Raw genomic sequence first — 22,509 nt, 5'->3', positions numbered from 1 at the left:
CGTTTCACTTAAGTTTCTTGGTCTTTCTCTCCAAATTTCATCATCTCCTAGCACAATTATGCTCTACCTATAAGGTATCATCTGCATGAACCCTTTCTGCAGTACCATTTTCCTTCTTGACATAATATTTTATAATTTATTAACTTTACTTATACTCGACCTATGATTCATATCTATCATCGTTTTTATTGTGCCCTTAACTTTTGTTGATTCCTGAAAGATTTCTCTCACTAATAAATTCTTCCAACACTAATTCCACCCTTATCTAGGGTCATTAATTTGATCCTTGAACTTTCTAGTGATTTATAACCATCCGGACTTGTCACTTTTTTCTACCCCTACTATTGTCCTGTCGTTATTGCTTCACTACAAAGTGATTACGTTGATCACACTAAAAATGTTTGCTGACATTCATAACGAACCTCTAACTACCTTCTCACTATCTCAAAAGTCTAACCTAAAACCTATGTGTCATTATCTATCATTCTTTTCCTCTCATCATACCTATTTGATCCCTTAGTGGCTTTTATTCAACTTACTTACTAACTTCTCTTTCTCTACCTATTTAGGTAGTCCGCAATACCATCGCACACCTTCTAACAATTACTCATTATTATTGTATTCCATACCCCCATCACTTTTCTCACTAATGTGGTCCCATTTTGGGTTTTCCATCCTTGTCATTCTCCTTGCCAAGAATAACACTTAGCCTATCCTATATCTTAACTTTGTTCCTTTTATTATACACTCTTTAGGTTGTTCTTTCATTTATTTCCTTTGTCTTACCCAAAATAGAACTTGACTATTCTATCCTGGTTCCATTCTTCTTCCTAACATAATAAATTGTACTTGCTAACTATATCTTTCAGAGTTTCTATCGCGTTATCATATGTCTGTGCTACTCAGATTTGGTCCTTTGACCACTCTAGCTAGTACTTCCACTAGAATTTAGATTATATTGCATCTGCAATCAATTGTCCAAACTTTCATTCGCACTTTCTTTATCCATTGGCCTTACGTGATTTATCTTCACTAATTTATTACTCTTAACACTATTATAATTAGATTATACTATTGTTTTGAATAATTTGAAATTAGAAAGGAACTCAAAGAAATTACTGTCATACTTTTATTGTATGATCTCTATTCTTATCCTTTAGCTTACATAATACCCTTACCACCTCGAGAACTGATTCTGTAGTAATTTTATTTATTTGTCATTATTATTATTATCCATGTTTACTCAATTAGCCAAAACTTAAGGTTCCGGGCACCCAAACCCGTCATCCAATTCAAAGGATTTACATCCATCGTGATCTGATTATATATGATTCCTATAATAGAACTTGCATCCTCTGCAGGATACCCGAGCCAACTATTCTCTACCACACTCTACAGTCCTATCTTGGGCACTATTTTGTTGGTCACCATTATTAGTAATAACTTTCGATCCCTTCTAAAAGATAGGACTATACCTAACTTCATGCAACAAAGATACTACATTTACCACCTTGCCCAAAACCATGTCAAATTAATGACTCTCCTATCATATTATAGCTCTGTGAATCATCAATTCATAGTTTCGACCTTCTCTAGGTAGTAGAGTTGTACTTTATTCCATACTGATACACACAAGGGATACTATTCTCACTCTATAAGTGTCACATTTACTTTGCAACTAGTCCGAAACCTCTGGTCTGATGGCAACTCTTGATGTAACTCTAGCTCATCTCAGTAATCGAGTCATGACTCTAGTTATCACCCAACTGTGACCTTTCAATATTCTAACTCTAGACTCTTAACCAGGAGTTCCCAACTCCTCTGCAAATATAGAACTCTGTTCTGGCATAACTGTACCAAAACAGAGACTGCCTGCAAACATCCTCATCATAAGCACTACAAGGAAGTACGCAGCTCTACACAATAATCTCATATCGGTACTATAATATGCAGCTTACAGAGCAGACATCGAGAACATTGTATAGTTACTACGATACGTCCTGACAGACTAGGTCTCCTAATTTCTTATCTCTCCTGAATCTTCTATTATCACAAACTTATTATGACTGGGTCATCTACTGATGACTGCCAGTAGTGGTATCCTCATCCTTATCCAGGGCAACTGTACTTTTAAGACTCACTTTTATGTACTCGTGCCTTACACGAAATGGGCACACCATTTAAACCCATACTGACAAAAATATAACATTTCTTGGAGTACGTATCCTCATGATAGACCTCACATGTCTACTAACTCTATTTCACATTTCTGTGTACTCCATGAAAATCAAGACACTAACTGAGGTAATCTTATATTTTCCGAGGTATAACATAGAATCTAGAAACAAAGAATTACAGGAAAAGACGAAACAAAATCCTATACTCCGCATGTGACTCCTAGTAGACTCTTCCCAACACTTAGATAATTTTTCCCTATGAATGGAGCCTAAGCTCGATACCACATTTGTCACGACCCCACCTATGGGCCGGACAAGACTAGGACACAGGCGACCTAAAGCCCCAGGGCCCGTAGTAAGCCTAACTGTTCATTTACCCAATCCGAGGCCCATTTGGGCCCAATTTCAAGAAAACAAGCGGACAGTCAGGCCATAAAATGGACTTACCAACGGGAGTTTTGACTCACCCGACACTGTAAACACAATAAACAATCCATTGGGAGCTCGGCTCACCCTCCACATACTCATCAACATAATAATAAATGGGAGCTCGGCTCCTCATCCACTCCATCAAAACCGACTTACAATATTAAGTTTACAGGTCCAACATGATAATAATATTACAGACCAAATTCAAATAATTACTGCTAACACATGCGGAAATTCTAGGAGTAAATAAAATTACACAAATATCTATAAACAACCTGCGAAGTATAAAAGCAGGTTAACCCAGAATAAAATATCCTCCTGCGGCTATAAAAATTTTTGAACAGAGTGAGCGTTCGACTCGAGAGTAAAATATCAATTTTAACCATAATCTCTATAACTATCTAAAACTAATGCAACTTTGTGGAATGAAGTGCAACATCGCAATAAATTCACATCATAGCATCGAGAAAGGTAATTTGGAGCACTCACACACCTGTAGTATCAATCATAACATATGGGGCCGATCCTATACGACTCTCTTAAATCCAACTTTGGTGCCGAATTACTCAAGCTCGGACTTCCACTTAATAACCAAATCAAGGGTCCCGAATTACTCAAGCGTGACTACCCCTCGAAGGATCGGGTCCCGAATTACTCAGCCGTGACTACCCCGTCCTATCCATAGTCCACACCACATCACACGCACGCCAACGCTGCTTTGCTCCAAATTACCACAACAACATCCATGGCACATCAACAGTTATGAATGCAACATAAATCGTGCCTAGAGTTTAACTACATAAATATATGCATATAAGTGATGCATGGGCATGCTTGAACATATAATAATATCGAAATTACAATTAAAATTAATATTCTACTCACAGACTTGACGACAATCACTGTGGCGGTGGGCGGAGGAAGAAGGTCATTCCACACGACAATTTTATTACAATCATTTAATAAATCGACTCAATACAAACAAAGAAAAGACCAATACGTCCTAAGTCGTCGAAAATCCGTGAGAATCTTCCTATACCTAGGACCTACCCAACTGCAAAGGGCTCAAAACACACTTCTATATCCACAATCCATATATCCACAACTCAATCACATCACACAGCCCCTCGTGGGCCCATCAAATCAATCATTCATCACAATATGTAAAATTTCAATTTAGTCCTTATAATTGATCATTTTTGCAAAAACTACTCAAATAAGCTCTAAAAATTATAAAACTCTGCCCCACGGTCCTTAGAAATATTACTAAGCTATTGCAAAAAGAATCGTAATTTTCTAAGCTATCACGAATATTTTATGGATTTTTAATCCTATTTAAGCACTAGAAAATTACGAAAAAGCAAGGTTCGGGTTTACCTTTGCCGATTCCGACTTCGGGAACGCGCTCGGGATGCCTGACAATGGTGGGGTAGCCAAAACCTCGATCCAATTCGGAGACTTTTCCGATAGCTGGTCTGTCTGGCCGGAAATTCACAGATCCGGACAACTGTCGAATTTCCGCGAATTGAGGATACCTACACGAAGCCCAATAATAATATATAAAAATCAGGGGTGTTACAATAATAATAATAATAATAATAATAATAATAATAATAATAATAATAATAACACCTTCTTAAATTAAGGACAGAAATCCAACTAACCAAGCCCCATATGTAGATCTAACTGGGGTTTAATATACAATTTTATCAAAATTATATTTGAAATTGATCAATAATTTTAAATATCAAAGTTTAATAAAAATCCTATAAATGAAATTATTAATTTAATTATCAAATAAAATGAAAAAAAAAGAGATAATAGTTGAAAAAAAAGTTAAGCATTGATATTTTGAACTTTTAAATTGTTAAAGGTATTAATCTGATGAGCTAAAATTTATTTAATTGATAGTTTAAATTATGAAATGGATCGAGTTAAGAATACAATAACAATTCAACTTAAATATTAAAAATGAAAAATTGGAGAAATTCAATATTCATTTGATTCTAATTACTTTCACGCCTTTGGGTGTTAATAGATATTCTTGATGAATTATTTGATAGGCAATTTTCAGAAAAGTAAAGCACATTCCCTTGGATAATGATGAAGATGAAAATTGAAAATCCACTCAAACTCAACCGAACAAAGAAGAAAAATCCCTAAAATCTAATATTTTCAAAATTATTTTACTAATATTCATTTAAATATTGAAATTTAAGTAAAATAAAATCATTGTGATCAGATTTTCAAATTTAAGGAATAAATTAGTTATGAAACTTTTAGGTGGTATAACAAAAATAAAAATAAATATCTGATTGAGGCGAATCTCAATAATAAACTAATACAAATTCATTATTTCATAAATATATGATAGTGTTATATTGGCCTAGTGGTTAATGACGAGGTGAGTTTAAGAGAGATTTCAGGTTTGTGTTTGGGAGTTATAAGTGTACCGTTTGATTCAGGGTTTTACAGTTTGCTATCTGACTCTCATGATTTTCAGGCTATTGCGGGATTTCAGAAGGTGATTAGTCTGATTAATTAACAGCTGGAATACACTTTCTGACGATAATTAAAAAAAAAAAACTTGTGACTTTAATTATTGAATTATTTGTGAAAAAATTTGTGATGTTTTAAAAGTTTCTAATGATTCCATATATGTATATATTGAAGTTGTAAATATAGAATTTATTTTAAAATATTTTGTCAATTTTTTTAAAATAAATTTCAAAGTTAGATTAAACTAACACCCATAATTCCAAAATTAAAATCGAAATTGCCATCAACCCCAAAACCAGAATCACCCAAATCAGAACCGATCCTTGGCTTCTACACCATCCAACAACTTTTAGTTCATGGGGTTTTGACTTTTGATTCAATTTCTCATATTAACAAATCCCAAACCAACCACCAAATATAGCTTCAAATTATATATTTTATTTTTCATGCGTGTTATTTTCTTTATTTTCTTAAAAAATTGAAAAAGTCATTATCAAAATTCAAAAATTTTAATATTTATTATAAAATAGATATTCGACCAATTACGAAGGTCTTTAATAAACTTATAATGAAAGTAATGCATGCCTGTTATTAAACAATGATTTAATAAGACAATGATAACAAAATTTGAAATTTTATACCAATGAAAGCTCAGCCATTTTATAATAATATCCAAAATTGTAAAATTTTAATCAAATTTAATTTTAAGAAATTGAAAATTTAAATTTTTAAAATTTAATTGAGTAATAAAAAATAAAGATTTTGTCAAAGAATTAGTAAGAAAATATATTTTTTAAAATGAATAAGATAAATAGTTTCATCATAATTTTATTTGTTATAAAATAGATTTATTCAATAAATTGATAAATTATAAATTATTTTTTTAAAAATAAAATAAAAATAAAAATACCAATAAAATAAAATTATATAAAAATAATAAATATGAAATTTTCTTTGCTTTGCTTTGAAAAAGCTCAACAAATCTCTTTTCATTTATCCACATAGAAAACGATATGATTTTTTTTTATTATTTTTAGGATTTATTTCTTGTATAATAAAACCCATTCTCGAGAATAGAAATCTAATGCAATCGCTTCTTTTTATCCAATCATGGTAAACTAGGACGTTGAAATGCCCCCCACATGGTGGTGTCTACGTTAGAGAGAGCGAGTACAGAACAAACGCGCGAGTACAGAAGCGACAACCTTATCTATGATGGCATTCTCGTAATATTTTGAAAAGGCAATGCCATTTCTCTGACAGTGGCATTACTGGTCTCTTTAACAAGAGTTTGGCAGTGAGAGAGGCTCACTTCGAAACCAGAGATAAGGACACATGCATGACACTCCGATCAACGGCATAGATTGTCTGAACTTTTTCATCAGATCATACGCACCGTTAGATCTAAAACCCCTGGATAACCATGGTTAAAAGACTTAGGTTATGCAACTTGACCATGGTAAGCTCAGCCTGAGTTAAACTCAAAGCTCAGGTGCGTATGTGTTTCTGTAAGAGAGAGAGAGAGAGGACAGATGAGGATAGAATCTGTACATGGTCTCTCTCTGTAGCTTCATTTCCTATTATTGGGTATTATTGTCATTGGATTTTGATTTGCTTAGCAATTTCCATTTATGGATTCTTAGATCTCTGTTATTTGATCTGTTTTTTTTCAACGTTTTTTTCCTTTTTTCTTTCGATTTCTGTAATCATCACTTTTTGATTTAAACATGATCACTCATAACCCAATAGAGCATTTTCCTGCACTTTCTCGGGAAAATTGGATTACTTTCTCTCTCTTCTCTCATTTCTATTAATACCCATGAGTTATTTTTGCACCTTCAGATCTACTCTCTTGGCTTTGTGCTTCTTATTCAGGATCTAGCTAAAATTTTACGGCTTTAGATCTGGTCGCGTTCTGTATCAAAATCTCTCTAATTTTTTCTTTTCTAGATTGAATGTGTATTGTCCATTTTTAGTGGAGGGAGAAAAAAGAATGAATTATTTCCCAGACGAGGTATTAGAGCATGTGTTCGATTTTGTAACATCACACAGAGACCGCAACTCGTTGTCTCAAGTATGTAAATCATGGTACAGGATCGAAAGCTCTAGCAGGCAGAAGGTGTTTATAGGAAATTGTTATGCGATCAGTCCAGAGAGAGTGATCGAGAGGTTTCCTGGTTTAAAGTCGATTACTTTGAAGGGAAAGCCTCATTTTGCTGACTTCAATCTTGTCCCGAATGATTGGGGAGGCTTCGTTTACCCCTGGATCGAAGCTTTCGCCCGGAACAGGGTCGGCTTGGAGGAGCTCCAGCTGAAGAGGATGGTGGTTTCCGATGAGAGCTTGGAGCTACTCTCGAGGTGTTTTCCGAATTTTAAGTCTTTAGTTCTTGTTAGTTGTGAAGGGTTCACTACTGATGGGCTTGCTGCTATTGCTGCTAATTGTAGGTAAGAAAAATGTTCTTGTGATCTTTTTCTTTCCTTCTTTTCTTAGTTTTCCACTATATTTTTTTGAGCTTTTTGATGGTCTGGCTTTATCTATTTAGCTTTTGTTTTGTTCTAATGTGGCGTTGATTATTTGGGTTGCTTTAAAAGAATGTTCTTTTTTTTTTTTTTTTGACTGTCTCATGAGGTTTCTTTTACCTTGACTTTGTAGAATTGCTTTTAGAAGTAGAAAAGTCGATTGCAATTTTGGTTAAATGCTTTGAGGAGTATGATTGTTAGGACTAGTATTACTTTCAAGGGTTTATGTTGCAATTTGGGTTTTGTTTGTCAAGTTTATTAGTTAATACGTGTCATATTGCACTGGAATCCTTGGTAAAATTCAGGAAGAAATAGCTCTCCTTGTGGATCTACTATGAAAGTTCCTTGACAAATCAAACATTTTGGATTATTTGATAGGCTTTTTTATCTGTTCAGTCAATATTGTTGGCGTGCGGCATGCCAAAGAATGCAATGGATGCTCTTAATTGAATTTTATTAACAGAAGATAAATTTCTCATCTGCATGGTGTAACGGTAAAGTTGCTCCATTTGTGACCTAGAGGTCATGGGTTGGAGCGATGGTAACACCCTCTTTGCAAAGCAAGGGTAAGGCTGTGTATCAACTCTCCCCTGAGCTCACAAGTGGTATGCTTCATGCACTGGGTTGCCTTCTCTCTCTCTCTCTCTCTTTTAAGTTTGTTATCAGTGTTCATTGATAGTCTTGATTGTTAGTTCCCTTTTGAGGCTGTGCTTTTTTACCTTCATATAGGAGTAGTTATCCAATTTAATGAAATTAAAAGCTTCTGAAAATTATAAAGCATTTGTAAAACAGCAACTGTCACCTGGTTCACCTACTACATTAAGAGAATGTGATGTGGGTGGTTAATATGAATGGTGTTTGTTTAGAGTTCTGACTGACATAAGTTGTGTTCTAACTTTCTATGCCTACCCTTAATCTTCACCCAGGTTTCTTAGAGAGCTGGACCTGCAAGAAAATGAAGTTGAGGATCATAGAGGCCACTGGCTTGGTTGTTTCCCTGACAGCTGTACATCTCTCACATCACTTAATTTTGCTTGCCTCAAAGGAGATATTAATTTAGGAGTTCTTGAGAGACTTGTAGCAAGATCTCCAAATCTCAGAAGTTTGAGGTTAAACCGAGCAGTTCCACTAGATACGCTTCAAAAAATATTGATGCAATCGCCTCAGTTATTGGACTTGGGTGTAGGATCCTATGTAAATGATCCGGATTCTGAGATCTACAGTAAATTAGTGACTGCCATTCAAAAGTGTGAATCAGTCAGGAGTTTGTCTGGGTTTTTGGACGTTGCTCCTCACTGCCTACCTGCTTTTCACTCGATTTGCCCAAACCTGACCTCTTTGAATCTAAGCTATGCTCCAGGAATTCATGGCAGTGAGCTGACAAAGCTAATTCACCACTGTAGAAAACTCCAGCGTTTATGGGTATGGCCTATTAACTTTTAAGAAATTCAAGGTTTTGCTTATTTCTCATCAGTGAGTTGACAATAGATTTTGCAATCATTGCAGATACTAGACTGTATTGGAGATAAAGGACTAGAAGTTGTGGCATCCACTTGTAAGGATTTGCAGGAATTGAGGGTTTTCCCTTCAGATCCCTATGTGGGAAATGCAGCAGTGACAGAAGAAGGCTTGGTTGCTATTTCCAGTGGTTGTCCTAAGCTTAATTCAATTTTATACTTTTGTCAGCAGATGACAAATGCAGCCCTCATAACAGTAGCCAAGAACTGCCCAAATTTTACCCGTTTCAGGTTGTGCATCCTGGATCCCACAAAACCGGATGCTGTGACTATGCAGCCATTAGATGAAGGTTTTGGGGCCATTGTTCATTCATGTAGGGGTCTCAGGCGGCTGTCACTTTCTGGTCTTCTGACTGACCAAGTTTTCCTTTACATTGGGATGTATGCTGAGCAACTCGAAATGCTTTCAATTGCATTTGCTGGGGATAGTGACAAGGGGATGCAGTATGTGTTGAATGGTTGCAAAAAACTTCGCAAATTAGAGATCATGGACTGCCCTTTTGGCAATGGAGCACTTCTTATGGACGTGGGAAAGTATGAAACAATGCGATCCCTTTGGATGTCGTCCTGTGAAGTTACTCTTGGAGGCTGCAAGACCCTTGCAAAGCTGATGCCACGGCTCAATGTGGAGATTATGAATGAAAATGAGCTGGCAGATTTTAGTGCTGATCATACACCAAAAGTGAACAAAATGTACCTATATCGGACTTTGGTAGGGCGGCGGAAAGATGCACCAGAGTATGTGTGCACATTGTAGGTGAATCCGGGGTGTATCTTTATGGCTCTGCTGAATATTATTTTCTTTGTTATTAAGTAGTAGTTTGTTTAGGACAGCTGAGTTTACGGATTTTTAGCCTGTTTATTTTCTAGAGGCATGCTACTGTTTAATTTATCAGAGATTTGGTATTTGTAATCTTTTGTTATTATAAATAGAACTTTGTTAGTATTGGCAAAAATCTGCCAGTTTCAGATATTTTTCAATTAGCACAAGTCGAAGGTAAATCTGGTTGCAAGGAACACAGTGACAGGTCTGCATTTTGCATATTTTGGCTCTGAAAAATCATCATGATGCTCCCTGGCACTGGCAGGAGTCGAGAAAAACTTTTGATTGCATTATTTGAAGTTGAAATCTGGCTGGATAGGAATACAAACAAACCTTAAGCATAAAAATCCCTGACGTGGTCTTAACGGAAGAGTTGCTTGTTCCATTCAGTTTTCAAGTCCACCCATACCCAGTGTAGGAGATTACAAACGATAATTTTCATCTAAGGCTGTGCTTTACAGCCCAAACACCCAAAGGAAAGATTTTGTTGAGCCTTACTGGTAGCGGATCAAGCGCTTATCCATTAGATGCATATTATTGTTAGGGCTGCTTGACATTATTATTTCTCGAAATTATTATTGAGAAAATTAATTTTTTAAATATATTAATTATAAGATATTAAAAAATAATTTAAAATTAAATTTAATAAATTTTAATAATAAAAATATTAAAATAATAAAATAATTTTTTTTAAATTATTATTTTTTTTATAAAAGTAATTTTCATCCTCTAAACGCAATACCAAACAGATATTTAGTGGTAATTGACATTGCTGAAAGAATGGAAGGAGATGATCAAGAGCCAGAGTTTTCAACTCCTTAGCTAGAACAACAGGCTTATTATAGTGCAGTTAAGAATGGCCTTGAGAAGAAACTAAAAGGGTGTCTTCACTGCAATAAAAACAGGCAATTCTATTTCAAGTTTCTGCAAAGTGTTAAGGGACTTTGCCAACCAAACTCGCTGGTACCTTCATTTGTAACTTGGTAGTGGAAGTTACAAAACTCAAGGATCATATGAAGTTACAAAACGCGCCTCCTTTTCATTTTCAGTTTCTATTTTCCCCACAGTTTAATTATTCAGTTATAACTATTTTTGTTTTCTACCAGTAGCTAACCTATAATAATTAAAACTCTGTTTGTTTAATGAAAAATAACTTGTATATATTGTAATGTTAAATTAGTGAAAATATATTTATTTCATGTACGTATATGTACATTCACATTTTAATAAGATTATTAAAATTTAAAAAATAAAAAATAACTCTCTTTTAAAAAAAGAAAGTCATTTTTTTTAAAAATGATTTATTTTCCCTTTAAACAGACCAATTTTTCTTGGTGCCTCAAATGTCAGAAAATATAAAAAATATTTTTCAAAAAAAGAGCCCAAGTGAGAAAATATTTGGATTAATCAAAACAATAAACGCTAACGACATCAGAGTAGGGTAGCAATAATGGGAGGTGATATTAATACAGATAGTGATCATGGCTAGTGCTAATTGTTGTATGATTACTGTTGGGATATTGGTGCTAATTGTGGTAATGTACATGGCTATGATGATAGTAGTGCCAATGATGACAATGTTCTTTTTTTAAGATGATAATATGATTGTTGATAATAACTAAAACTGGTCATAGACAGGCCCATGGACTTGCTTTTGCTATATAATTATATTCTTTCAGCATTGCAGTAAATAGGAACAAGCTTCGCCAGTCAACATCTACTTGGTAGTTGAGAAGCAACATAGTCTTGAGATTTACACGCCAAACAATCACATTGTTGCATATTTATACTGTGTACAAGTTTTAAGGAAATTCAAGAACACTGTAGTGTAGAATAACTTTGACAAGTAGACAACGGGAATGAAAAACAAGAATCGCCATACCCAATAACATCTTGAGAAACTCGTCAAGGCAGTTTAAATTTTAGAAGCAGCATTCCTCCAACACACAGCAGCAACAAAGTGCTGCTAAACTGCAAAAAAAAGAATAAGGCAACCGTCCATCAATATTTGAGAAAAAAAAAATGACGCAACAAATCTATATTTTTAAGTATATTCTTTTCTGTCCCCAAGGGAATAGCCCAACAATAAAGGTCTAGAATCTTCATTAGAAGGCTTTAGGTTCAAATCCTATTGGGTGGGGTAGGTGGGAAGGCAAAGAGCTGCTCCCTGTTATGTAACTCGATTAAGATCTACCAAATATATATACATAAGTACCTTATTTTCTTACTATATGCCCACTAAGCAAGCATTTAACACAAGTCATCACAAAAAATTCCATGTGCAGATCCAATAACCATGTGAATAATTCTATCTTCAACATTGACTCATGAAAAACTAGGAGGATTCAGGAGATCCTAAATGCCCAACAACTAAGAGATTGGAAGAATGGAGTGTCTAGTCACAAGAATTGACCAAATCTTGTGACTCCCATAAGTTTGTCTTAAATTACCATTTCCTCTTAGCTAGCAATCAAAAATGCCTTTTCATTTTGCACAAAATTTCATCTCTCAAAAATGGAGACTCCATAGGAGGATGGAGACAAAAAAGAATACCACATCCTCATCCATGTGGTTAGTTACAGTGTGTCTTCAGCATGTGGCACACATTCCGAGGCTAAAAAACACTTCTAAGCCCCTAAGCAAGATCCAGCTATGTGCATCTGAGAAGGCGCATTCCTAGTCTTAGAACATTACTTACAAAAGAAAAAAAAGAGGAAAAATAAACAAAAACGAGGGGGAAAAAGTCTAGATAGCCAGAAACTGCAGTAGACGTCATTGCTAAATCCATGTTCTTACTGTTGTTAACATGATTGAGCATATTTGGCAAGCACAAGAAAATAATATACAATGCTACCTTTCTATTTTATGTGATTATATATTTCATATTATTAGATAAAAATATTAAGAAAAAACTTGGACCTGAAATTCTTGTATGATCACAAAAAACTCTCCATTGAGCTAATTAGTTATATATATGTACTATGAAAAATGTTTCAGCTCTTTCTTATTAATTACTATAATTTGTTAATTTGTTTCTTTTATAAATTCTCAGAATTTATTTTTTTAATAAATGTGTCCATGTCTTATTTCACTTAGGACCTGTTATGGAAAGTCAATCACTATGTTATGGAAAGTCAATCACTATATTATTTCTCTGTATATTTTGTATTATGTATTCCTATTTAGGATTTCTTATTTAGGATTTCTTCCTAATTAGTAGAACACAATTATAGGAATCAATTGTATATATATACCCATGTACAGATTAATTGATATCAATGAGAATCATCTCTTTCTACATGGTATCAGAGCAGGTCATCAATCTAGAGTGACTATTTGTTCTCACTACCCAGCTCATGAGAGACCTTGGCTGCCGACCGGCCGTTTCAACCCCAATCAACATCGCCGGCGTCATCTCAACCCCCTCATTCCACCCGATCCTAACCATTAAAGGACTTCTGAGGTTTGGCTCTCAGATCCTATTTCGGTATTTGCTTGATTTGTGATTTTGGGTTATTTTGCTGCTATAAGCACTTTGGATTAGCGTTTCGTCTCAACAAATGACAGACAATAAGAATGTTATTTCTGATGTGATTCCGGTGATGACTAAGATCACGGAACACAAATTTAATGGTTCGAATTACCTGGAGTGGAGTAAAACTGTTAGGGTCTATTTGCGTAGCATTGATAAGGATGATCACCTTACTAAAGATCCACCCACTGATGATACACGACAAACTTGGCTAAGGGAGGATGCTCGGTTGTTTGAACTCGATTCATAGTGAGGTAATTAGTTTAATTAATCAATTTGTTAAGGAATTGATGGATTACTTAGATTTTAAAGGGAATATCTCCCGTATTTATGATGTTTGTAAGGCATTCTACCGTGCTAAGAAAGAGGATAAGTCTCTCACGGCTTATTTTATGGATTTTAAATGGGTATATGAGGAACTTAATGTATTGTTGCCTTTTAGTCCTGATGTGAAAGTTCAGAGCAACTGGCTGTTAAGAGTTTTCTTGCAAGCCTTCCTTCAGAGTATGAGACTGCTAAATCTCAGATTCTCTCCAGTTATGAGATTTCCTCTTTGCATGAAACGTTCACACGGGTTCTTGAGTACTCAATCTTAGTGCTCTTATTAGTCGTAATCCAAATGGACAACGGGGTAATAGAAGAGGAAGTAGAGGAGGAATTACAAAAATGTAATGGAGAGGCTAGTTCTAATCAGACTCAAGAGGAGTCATTTGTTATTATTGCCATGAGCACGGCCATACAAAATATAATTGTCGAGAAAAACGATCACAGATGGCAAATATGGCAGCAGAGAATTCATCTTCCTCCGAGAAAACTATTTTGGTATCTGCAGAGGATTTTGCACAATTGCATCTCTAAAGCTTTAAATTCACTACATGCCTTGTGTCTTCTTCATCCAAATGGGTTATTGATTGATCACATGTAATTCTAGTCTTCTATCTCTAATCTCACTTCCTTGGTTCTACTTCTTGTGTCATGGGTTCGAAATGCGAACCCTCAATTTCTTTGTCTTCTGTTTTGTGTCTACCAAAATTCTCTTTTAATCTACTTTCTAGTAAACTTACTCGTACCTTAAATTGTTCTGTTTCCTTTTTGTTTGTTTAGGATCTTACATTATTGGTAGAGGTGGTCTCTACATTCGAAAATCATGTACCGTCGCTTGTTTGCTCAGTACCTTAACACCTCTTGAAACTCTTTGTAGATTGGGTCATCCTTCTTTGTCTACCATGGAGAAGTGTCCTCAATTCTTTATACTAGAATGTGAGTCGTTTGCAAAACATCATCGTTTGCCTCGTGTCTAGAGTCAATAAACGGCTTCATCTCCTTTCGAGTTAGTTCATTCGATGTTTGGGGTCCTTGTTACATCTAAAGGATTTCGTTATTTTGTTACTTTTGTTGATGATTACTTCGTAGTTTACACAGTTATATTTAATGAAGAATCGTTGTTTTCTATCTTTTGTGCCTTTTGTATTGAAATCAAAACTCAATTTAATATTTGCATATTAAGAAGTGACAATGCCAAAGAATACTTTTGAGACAATTTCACCTTATATGACACAAAATGGCATTCTTCATCATCTTCTGTGTGGATACCCCATCCCAAAATGGCGTGGCGAAAGAAAAATCGTCATCTTCTTGAGGTAACTCGTGCTCTTCTTTTCGGATGAAAGTACCTAAACACTTTTTTATACGGCATGTTTTTGATCAATCGTATGCCGTCTTACTTAATGGGGATATTCCTTATACTACTTTGTTTCCTACAAAATCTTTGTTCCTATTGAACCCGTATTTTTGGTTGTACTGTTTTGTGCGTGATGTGTTACTAAATTGGATCCAAAATCTCTAAAATGTGTCTTCCTTGGGTACTCGGCTTCAAAAAGGGTACCGTTGTTTCTCTCCTACTCTTAATCGTTATCTTATTTAGATGTCACATTTTTAAGTCCACTCCATTTTTCCTCCATCATCTGTATGAGAATCGGGGAGGAGGATGATCTCTTAATATATCTTGTCCAACCAATGTCTAGTCCTCTCCGTCCTCTTCTGTCTCTAGACCTACTCGACCTCCCGTTGTTCATGTTTATTCCAGAGATTGGAGATTCGATCCTCCACGGAGATCCTATACCTCATACTAATCATGATTCTGATCTAGACTTACCCATTGCTCTTCGTAAAGGTAAACGTTCATGTACTTACCCCATCTCTTCTTTTGTTTATTATAATCAATTGTCTTCTTGTTCTCGGTGTTTTGTTACTTCTTTAGACTGTTCCTATCCCTAATCGTTGATGAGGCCTTTGTCTCATCGTGTGATGCTATGAAAGAGGAAATGGAGGCTTTAGATGCTAATGGTACATGGGAACTATTGCCTTTGCCGGTAAGAAAGCTATTGGTTGCGAATGGGTATATCAAAGGTAAATCTGATGGTTAGGTTAAAAGCACGCCTTGTAGCAAAAGGATATGCTCGGACATATGGGGTTGATTACTCGATACTTTTTCTCCTGTAGCTAAACTTACTTCTATTCGCTTGTTTATCTCTTTAGCACTACATATGATTGGCCCTGCATCAATTGGATATCAAGAATGCTTTCCTTCATGGTGATCTTCGGAGGAGGTGTATATGGAGCAACCACCGGGTTTGTTGCTCGGGGAGTTGGGTAAAGTTTGTAGGCAAGTCTATTTATGGCTTGAAACAAAGTCCTAGGGCATTGTTTGGGAGATTCAAGAAGACAGAATTTGGTATGCAAAAGAGTAAGTATGATCACATTTTATAGGTCTAATTCTCTTGGTAGTCTATGTGGATGACATTGTCATCCGGGAGTGACTCTGCAGTATTTCATCTCTTAAAACCTTCCTCCAAACCCAAAGACTTGGGATTATTAAAGTATTTCTTGGGTATCGGGTTATGAGAAGTAAGAAGGGTATTTTCTTGTCTCAAAGAAAATATGTCCTCGATCTATTAACAGGGACAGAAAAATTAGGTGCTAAGCCTTGTAGCGTACCAATGACTCCAACTTTACAACTGTTTGCAGGGATAGTGAGTTGTTTGAAGATCCAGAGAGATACAGAGATTGGTAGGAAAATTGAACTACCTCTTGACATTGCTTATACCGTTAGTGTGGTAAGTCGGTTTATGTCTTCCTTGCTCATTGGGAAGCCTTGGAACAAATCTTGTGTTATGGCGCTCCAGAAGAGGTTTGCTATATGGTAATCATGGACATTTGAATGTTGAATGTTTTATTGGTGGATCTAAGGTTGGAAGTCAACGGATATTGCGTTTTTATTGGAGGAAATTTGGTATCTTGGAGAAGCAAGAAGCGAGTGTAGTTTCGTTCTAGAATCCGAATACAGAGCCATGATGTGAGGTAATGTGGATACTTCAATTACTAGATGAGACAGTTTTAAGACCTCGTGAAATTGTGGTGTGATAATCAAGCTCTTCATATTGCTTCTAATCTGTTTCATGAGCGGACCAAACATATTGAGATTGATTGTCACTTTATTCGTGAAAAGATTCAACAAATGATCATCTCAACAGGACACATCAAAACGGAGAGCGCAGTAGAGATATTTTCACAAAAGCTCTGAATGGAGCTAGGATTGACTACATTTGTAACAAGTTGGGCATGATTAACATCTATGCTCCAACTTGAGGGGGAGTGTTATGGAAAGTCAATCACTATGTTATGGAAAGTCAATCACTATATTATTTCTCTGTATATTTTGTATTATGTATTCCTATTTAGGATTTCTTATTTAGGATTTCTTCCTAATTAGTAGAACACAATTATAGGAATCAATTGTATATATATACCCATGTACAGATTAATTGATATCAATGAGAATCATCTCTTTCTACAGGACCAGAAATTATATATTTCATATTTTTTTATGTGATTATATATTTCACATTATTAGATAAAACTATTAAGAAAAAACCAGAAATTCTTGCATGATCACAAAAAACTCTCCATTGAGCTAATTAGTTATATATATACTATGAAAAATGTTTCAGCTCTTTCTTATTAATTACTATAATTTGTTAATTTGTTTCTTTTATAAATTCTCAGAATTTATTTTTTTAATAAATGTATCCATGTCTTATTTCACTTAGGACCAGAAATTATATATTTCATATTTTTTTATGTGATTATATATTTCACATTATTAGATAAAACTATTAAGAAAAAACTTGGACCAGAAATTCTTGTATGATCACAAAAAACTCATCATTGAGCTAATTAGTTGTATATATACTATGAAAAATGTTTCAGCTCTTTCTTATTAATTACTATAATTTGTTAATTTGTTTCTTTTATAAATTCTCAGAATTTATTTTTTAATAAATGTGTCCGTGTCTTACTTCACTTAGGCCTGCAACTGTGTCTACACTTTTAGCAGCATTGGTTATCCTTCACTAATGATATGTACTTCTAATTTGGTAAATGATGACAATTTAACACTTCCCACCAATAATGTCAAATGTTCAGGCTTCAAAAACTCCTACCACTCAGCTCAGCTGAACCTTAATGCTAATCTAGTTTGAAAAAGTTATATGGACCCTTTTTCTTCATTCTATTCAGTTTCGGGCTCAGTCATCCTAGTTCTACATCTTGTCCTCTTCAGTCTTATAACTTGCATATACTTGACCTTCCATTATGATGTATTTGGCTAATTTGTCAAACAACTATGCTCAAGCCAATCCCAAGAAGCTCAATTGCAGTAGCGATGTTCATTTCTAGTACATTTTTCTTGTTTTAGAGTGTGGCTGAGCATGTGAGACCATGTCTGTGCATGTGAGACCATGTCTGTGCATTGCTTTAATTGCATCCTTTCTTGTTGCAAGAATGCAAGCGTGCAAACCCAAGCGACTACCAAGTTGAAAGAAAACATACATTTTATTGCACTCCCAATTTTATGCTCATGACACCACAAAAGGTAAACAACTGAAAAGCACACTACAAATTGCTAGCCAAGAAATAAGTTCATTTACGTAAGAATCATCATCATATTGTTCCACTCAGACTGTATTCTTTCAAATTAACATAGCAAAAGCATTATTTGCATCATTCAGAGATTGTACGAAACAAGAAGCAAAAAAGGCCAAGAACCCCAATATATTTGAATAAACCAAACAGTATCCCTGAATGGGATGACGGAACAATTCCCAATACCAAACGGGCAAGGCCACCAGTAGTTATTTTGACGATATCTACTTCTATAGAACAAGACCAACACAAAAACCAAAAGAGAGCAGTCACTAAGCAGAAATGAAACTTATGTCATAAAGCAAAAATTTCTGATAACACATGGAGAAAGATAAACTTGAAAAATCTCTACATAAACTGATTAAACCAATTTCAGAATCATTTCCATAGTGAAGAAAATTTTCAGATCATAGCATAGGCATATTATATGATTTACATAAATCTCCATTCATAGAACACAAAAATACAGGAATAGGAGCAGAAGGCTAGATAAATATATTCAGTGTCAACTAGACAGAAACAAAACATACCATCCTTTCAAAAATGAGGTACAGCCATCGGAATTGTCTTGGTAATGGTGATGCTCGTAGTGATAATGCTGATATGGTGGCGGGTGGCCGGGAGGCGGAGGTGGTGGTGGGCACCCTTCGTTGAAATACCCTTGATACCCTTGATACGGTGGTCGTGGCCCTGGTGGTGGGTACCCTGGATAACCAGACGGAGGCGGTGGTGGGTACCCTTCGTAGGGTGGCGGTGGCGGGGGCGGCGCTGATGGAGGGTATCCCGGTGGTGGATAAGGTGGCGTGTATCCTTTAGAAAATTCAACATCCCAATTCAGAATCTAAGAAAAAAACCCGAAAAAAAGGGGAAAAGATTAGGGTTTTACCTGGAGGAGGATAGTGCTCGTGCGGAGGTTTCTGATAACTCATTTCTAGCAATCTTCCCGATTACTGGTCGCCGAGATTGCAAATGGAGGAGAAAGAGCTGTCTTAAAACAAGGACTTTGGAGCCCCACCCCTTAAATTTGTGTCCCTCTACTTTGAAGTCAACAATTTTATCTTTACTCTCGTAAAAAAATTTATCTCTACATTTTTATTCCGTCATAACGAAAGTCCTTCCGTCAATAACTGCCGTTAATTATGTGTAAAATGACGTGATTGCCCTTCCTCACTCTCCCCATCCTCTCTCAAACCCATTACACATTATTCTCTCCGCCCATCTCTCAAATCTTCCATGGGAATGTTATCAACCTCATCCTTAATCGCGGTCGTTGCCACCTCCACCATTTTCTGCACAATTGCCACCACCTAAGGCTGTGAGAAGAGAGGTGAAGAGAACATATCAAGGTTTGAGGCATGAACTTCTTTTTCATCTTGGTTGATTGGTTCATTTGGTATGGAACTTCGAAGGTATTCAACTTTTCTTTTGATCTTGGTAATGGTTCCAAACCACATCATTCGTAAATACGCACCCAATGCTTTTAATCTGCTTCATTGTATCCAATGGCTTTGGTTTCTAATGGTTGGATGTGAAAATTGAATTAGTTATTCTCTAGTTTCTGGGTGATATTTTCTTTCCCCATTTTTCGTTTTTGGCTTCGGTTCTTGACAGGGTAATTTGGTGGCAAGTGAGAATTCAAATGGGTTTCCAATTTGTTTTTGATTTAGATGTTGTCAACAATCATATGGATGTTTGTTTAGAGCCTTTGCCAATGCTTTGTTGATGTGTTGATCATAAACAGTGGGATCCTGTTTTTACAATGGGTTTGGTCTGGATACTTGGGGATGTTTTAGTAAGAGCTTGAGTTGGAGATGAGAGTGGAGTGTTTCATCAATTAAAAAACTAAGTTTTTTTCTTCTCTTTTATTTTCTGCCCAGTTCTTTGATTTTCTTGGTTGAATTGCGAATCTATCATGGAGTGCAACAGTAGTTCGACCACTAGAACCATGTCTTGGACGCCTAAGATTTGCAGAGAGAAAATTTGTTTCAATGTAATATATTTGTATGGATCATATTTCCCATGGTGGTGGTCGAAGATGCAGTCATGAGGGTTGCACTCGGGCGGCAAGAGGGAAATCAGGATTGTGCATTCAACATGGTGGTGGGAAGAGATGTCAGAAAGAAAATCGCACAAAAGGTGTTGCAAGGCCAGTGGCCGTTGGTGCCAAGATGTGAGATGCACAAAAGAGGCTCAAGGGAGGTTGGTGGTTCTTTCATGGAGAGAGGAGTGAAAGGGAATAAAGTTAGGGCTTAAGGATATTTTTGGAATAAATTCTATACTCTTTACTTTGAAAGCCTCTCTCCATTGACTTTTTTTTTCTATAAAAAAAAATAAGGGCCCTTTCGAATACAATGGTCGTAGCCATATCATCAGTTGACATTCTCGGTGTAACTCAGTTTCATAAAAAGGAACTTATCACTGAACCCGCTGAACCCGAAGTGTCACATAAATCATTGAATAACCCGTCGCTTTCTCCCATTGTACTATTAAATAGAGATAATATTTAGTTATTATGTTAGCGCGGAAAGTAGAACTGAAGTGAGACAATGCCATCTTACTAAGTTAACCACCAGATTACGAAGCTTGGTGGTTCTGTCCATCGACTTAATAGATTTATTTATTGTGTGGATTAATGTTTTGTTTAACAAAATAAAAATGTAGAATGAAATTATTGATTTTTTTGAGTCAGTTAATAGTAGTTACTGTTAACGGATAACTGTAGCCGATAGCTGATGATGTATTTATGTAAAGAATTTGGTAAAATTATGTATAGCTGTTGGTGTCTCTCTCTTTCTATATATATATAAATTAAATAATTTTTAAAAATGTAATTATAAAATAATATAGTAATTATATTTTTTCTTGAAACAATACATTAATTATATTAGAAAAAAATCTTATAATATTATATTTTACATGTAAAAAATTTGTATTTTCATAATAAATTATATCATTAATAAAAATAAAAAATTTAAAACCTGACATTATAAATGATGATGTTATAAAATAAAAAAAAAGAAAAAAAATTAGTGCTATTATTAAAGATGTAAGAATTGGTTGAATTATGATTAAGATTAAGGGTATTCTTGTCAAATAATAAAAAAATTACACAATAATTAATGAACAACGCTGATACAAAATACAGTTGATAGGTATTTTATCAGCTATCGGTTACCTTTCTAATGAGTTTACTAAATATATTGATTTAACTGTTTGGATGTCCAACAGTTATTAGTTGTATTTAATAATTGAATCAAACATCCCTAAAAAAGTAATTTGAATCAAAAGTGTATTAAATGTTCTAAGTGTTTTATTTTTTTTTTTTACACTTTTAACCTTATTAGCTATTTAAATGGCTTATGAGCCATTTAAGTCATCTTTCGAATCTTATAAATCATTTAACTATTTACTTTTTAAAATTTCAATTTCATCATCCTTTTTCATTTAATTTTCATTTAATTTGAACAAACAATTAATTTCATTATTTTAAAATTGAATTGAATCAGCCGATCAAACTGATTTAATCGAAATTTAGAATTTAACCTGGTTTAATTTTAACAAACAATTAATTTTATTATTTTAAAATTAAATTGAATCAACCTATTAGACTGATTTAATCGAAAATTAAAATTTAATTCGATTCGTTTTAATTAATAATTGAAAACCCAGCTAGGAACCATCTAAACCACAACAACTTTTAGTTAATCTTTTACATGTACATATATCATGCTGACTTTGAAAATTAAGAAATTATTTTTAAATTGCATTTAATTTTTTATGATCTAGACTTTTTCTTTTTTCTTTATCCTTTTTTTATTTCTTATATAATATTAATATTAATGTTGTTCTCTAATAATGTCTACATTACTGACCAATTACTAATATATAGTGAATGCAATTTATGCTTATCTTTAATATTTTACTTTTATTTTATTTATAAAATAAAAACTTTTTCTATTATTTAAATTATTTATATTAAATTAAAATAATTAAAAATTATTAACCTATAACTATTACAAAGAAAATTGA

The 22,509-nt window shown here is 34.6% G+C and overlaps 2 protein-coding genes and 1 long non-coding RNA gene across 3 annotated transcripts; 2 read left to right on the top strand and 1 right to left on the bottom strand.

Moving 5' to 3' along the window:
• Positions 1-6,420: 6,420 nt before the first annotated feature.
• LOC110646869 (protein AUXIN SIGNALING F-BOX 2) lies at positions 6,421-10,098 on the top strand. Its single transcript, XM_021800448.2, has 3 exons — positions 6,421-7,550; positions 8,552-9,047; positions 9,132-10,098. Exons 1-3 carry the CDS (start codon positions 7,099-7,101, stop codon positions 9,897-9,899), a joined length of 1,716 nt encoding a protein of 571 aa, XP_021656140.2. The 5' UTR covers positions 6,421-7,098; the 3' UTR covers positions 9,900-10,098.
• A 1,595-nt stretch (positions 10,099-11,693) lies between these two features.
• On the bottom strand, positions 11,694-19,534 carry LOC110646868 (protein CYSTEINE-RICH TRANSMEMBRANE MODULE 10). The gene is made up of 3 exons (XM_021800447.2): positions 19,367-19,534; positions 19,011-19,290; positions 11,694-11,936 (listed from the first exon to the last, which is right to left on the bottom strand). Exons 1-3 carry the CDS (start codon positions 19,407-19,409, stop codon positions 11,888-11,890), a joined length of 372 nt encoding a protein of 123 aa, XP_021656139.2. The 5' UTR covers positions 19,410-19,534; the 3' UTR covers positions 11,694-11,887.
• A 59-nt stretch (positions 19,535-19,593) lies between these two features.
• On the top strand, positions 19,594-20,773 carry LOC131176314 (uncharacterized). The gene is made up of 2 exons (XR_009146422.1): positions 19,594-19,889; positions 20,358-20,773. It is a non-coding gene; the product is annotated as an uncharacterized LOC131176314 (long non-coding RNA).
• Positions 20,774-22,509: the final 1,736 nt, after the last annotated feature.

The sequence above is a fragment of the Hevea brasiliensis genome, unplaced genomic scaffold, assembly GCF_030052815.1.
Source record: "Hevea brasiliensis isolate MT/VB/25A 57/8 unplaced genomic scaffold, ASM3005281v1 Scaf1, whole genome shotgun sequence".
NCBI classification, from domain to species: Eukaryota; Viridiplantae; Streptophyta; class Magnoliopsida; order Malpighiales; family Euphorbiaceae; genus Hevea; species Hevea brasiliensis.
Note: the sequence above shows the minus strand (reverse complement) of the source record. Positions and strands in the feature narration are given on the sequence as shown.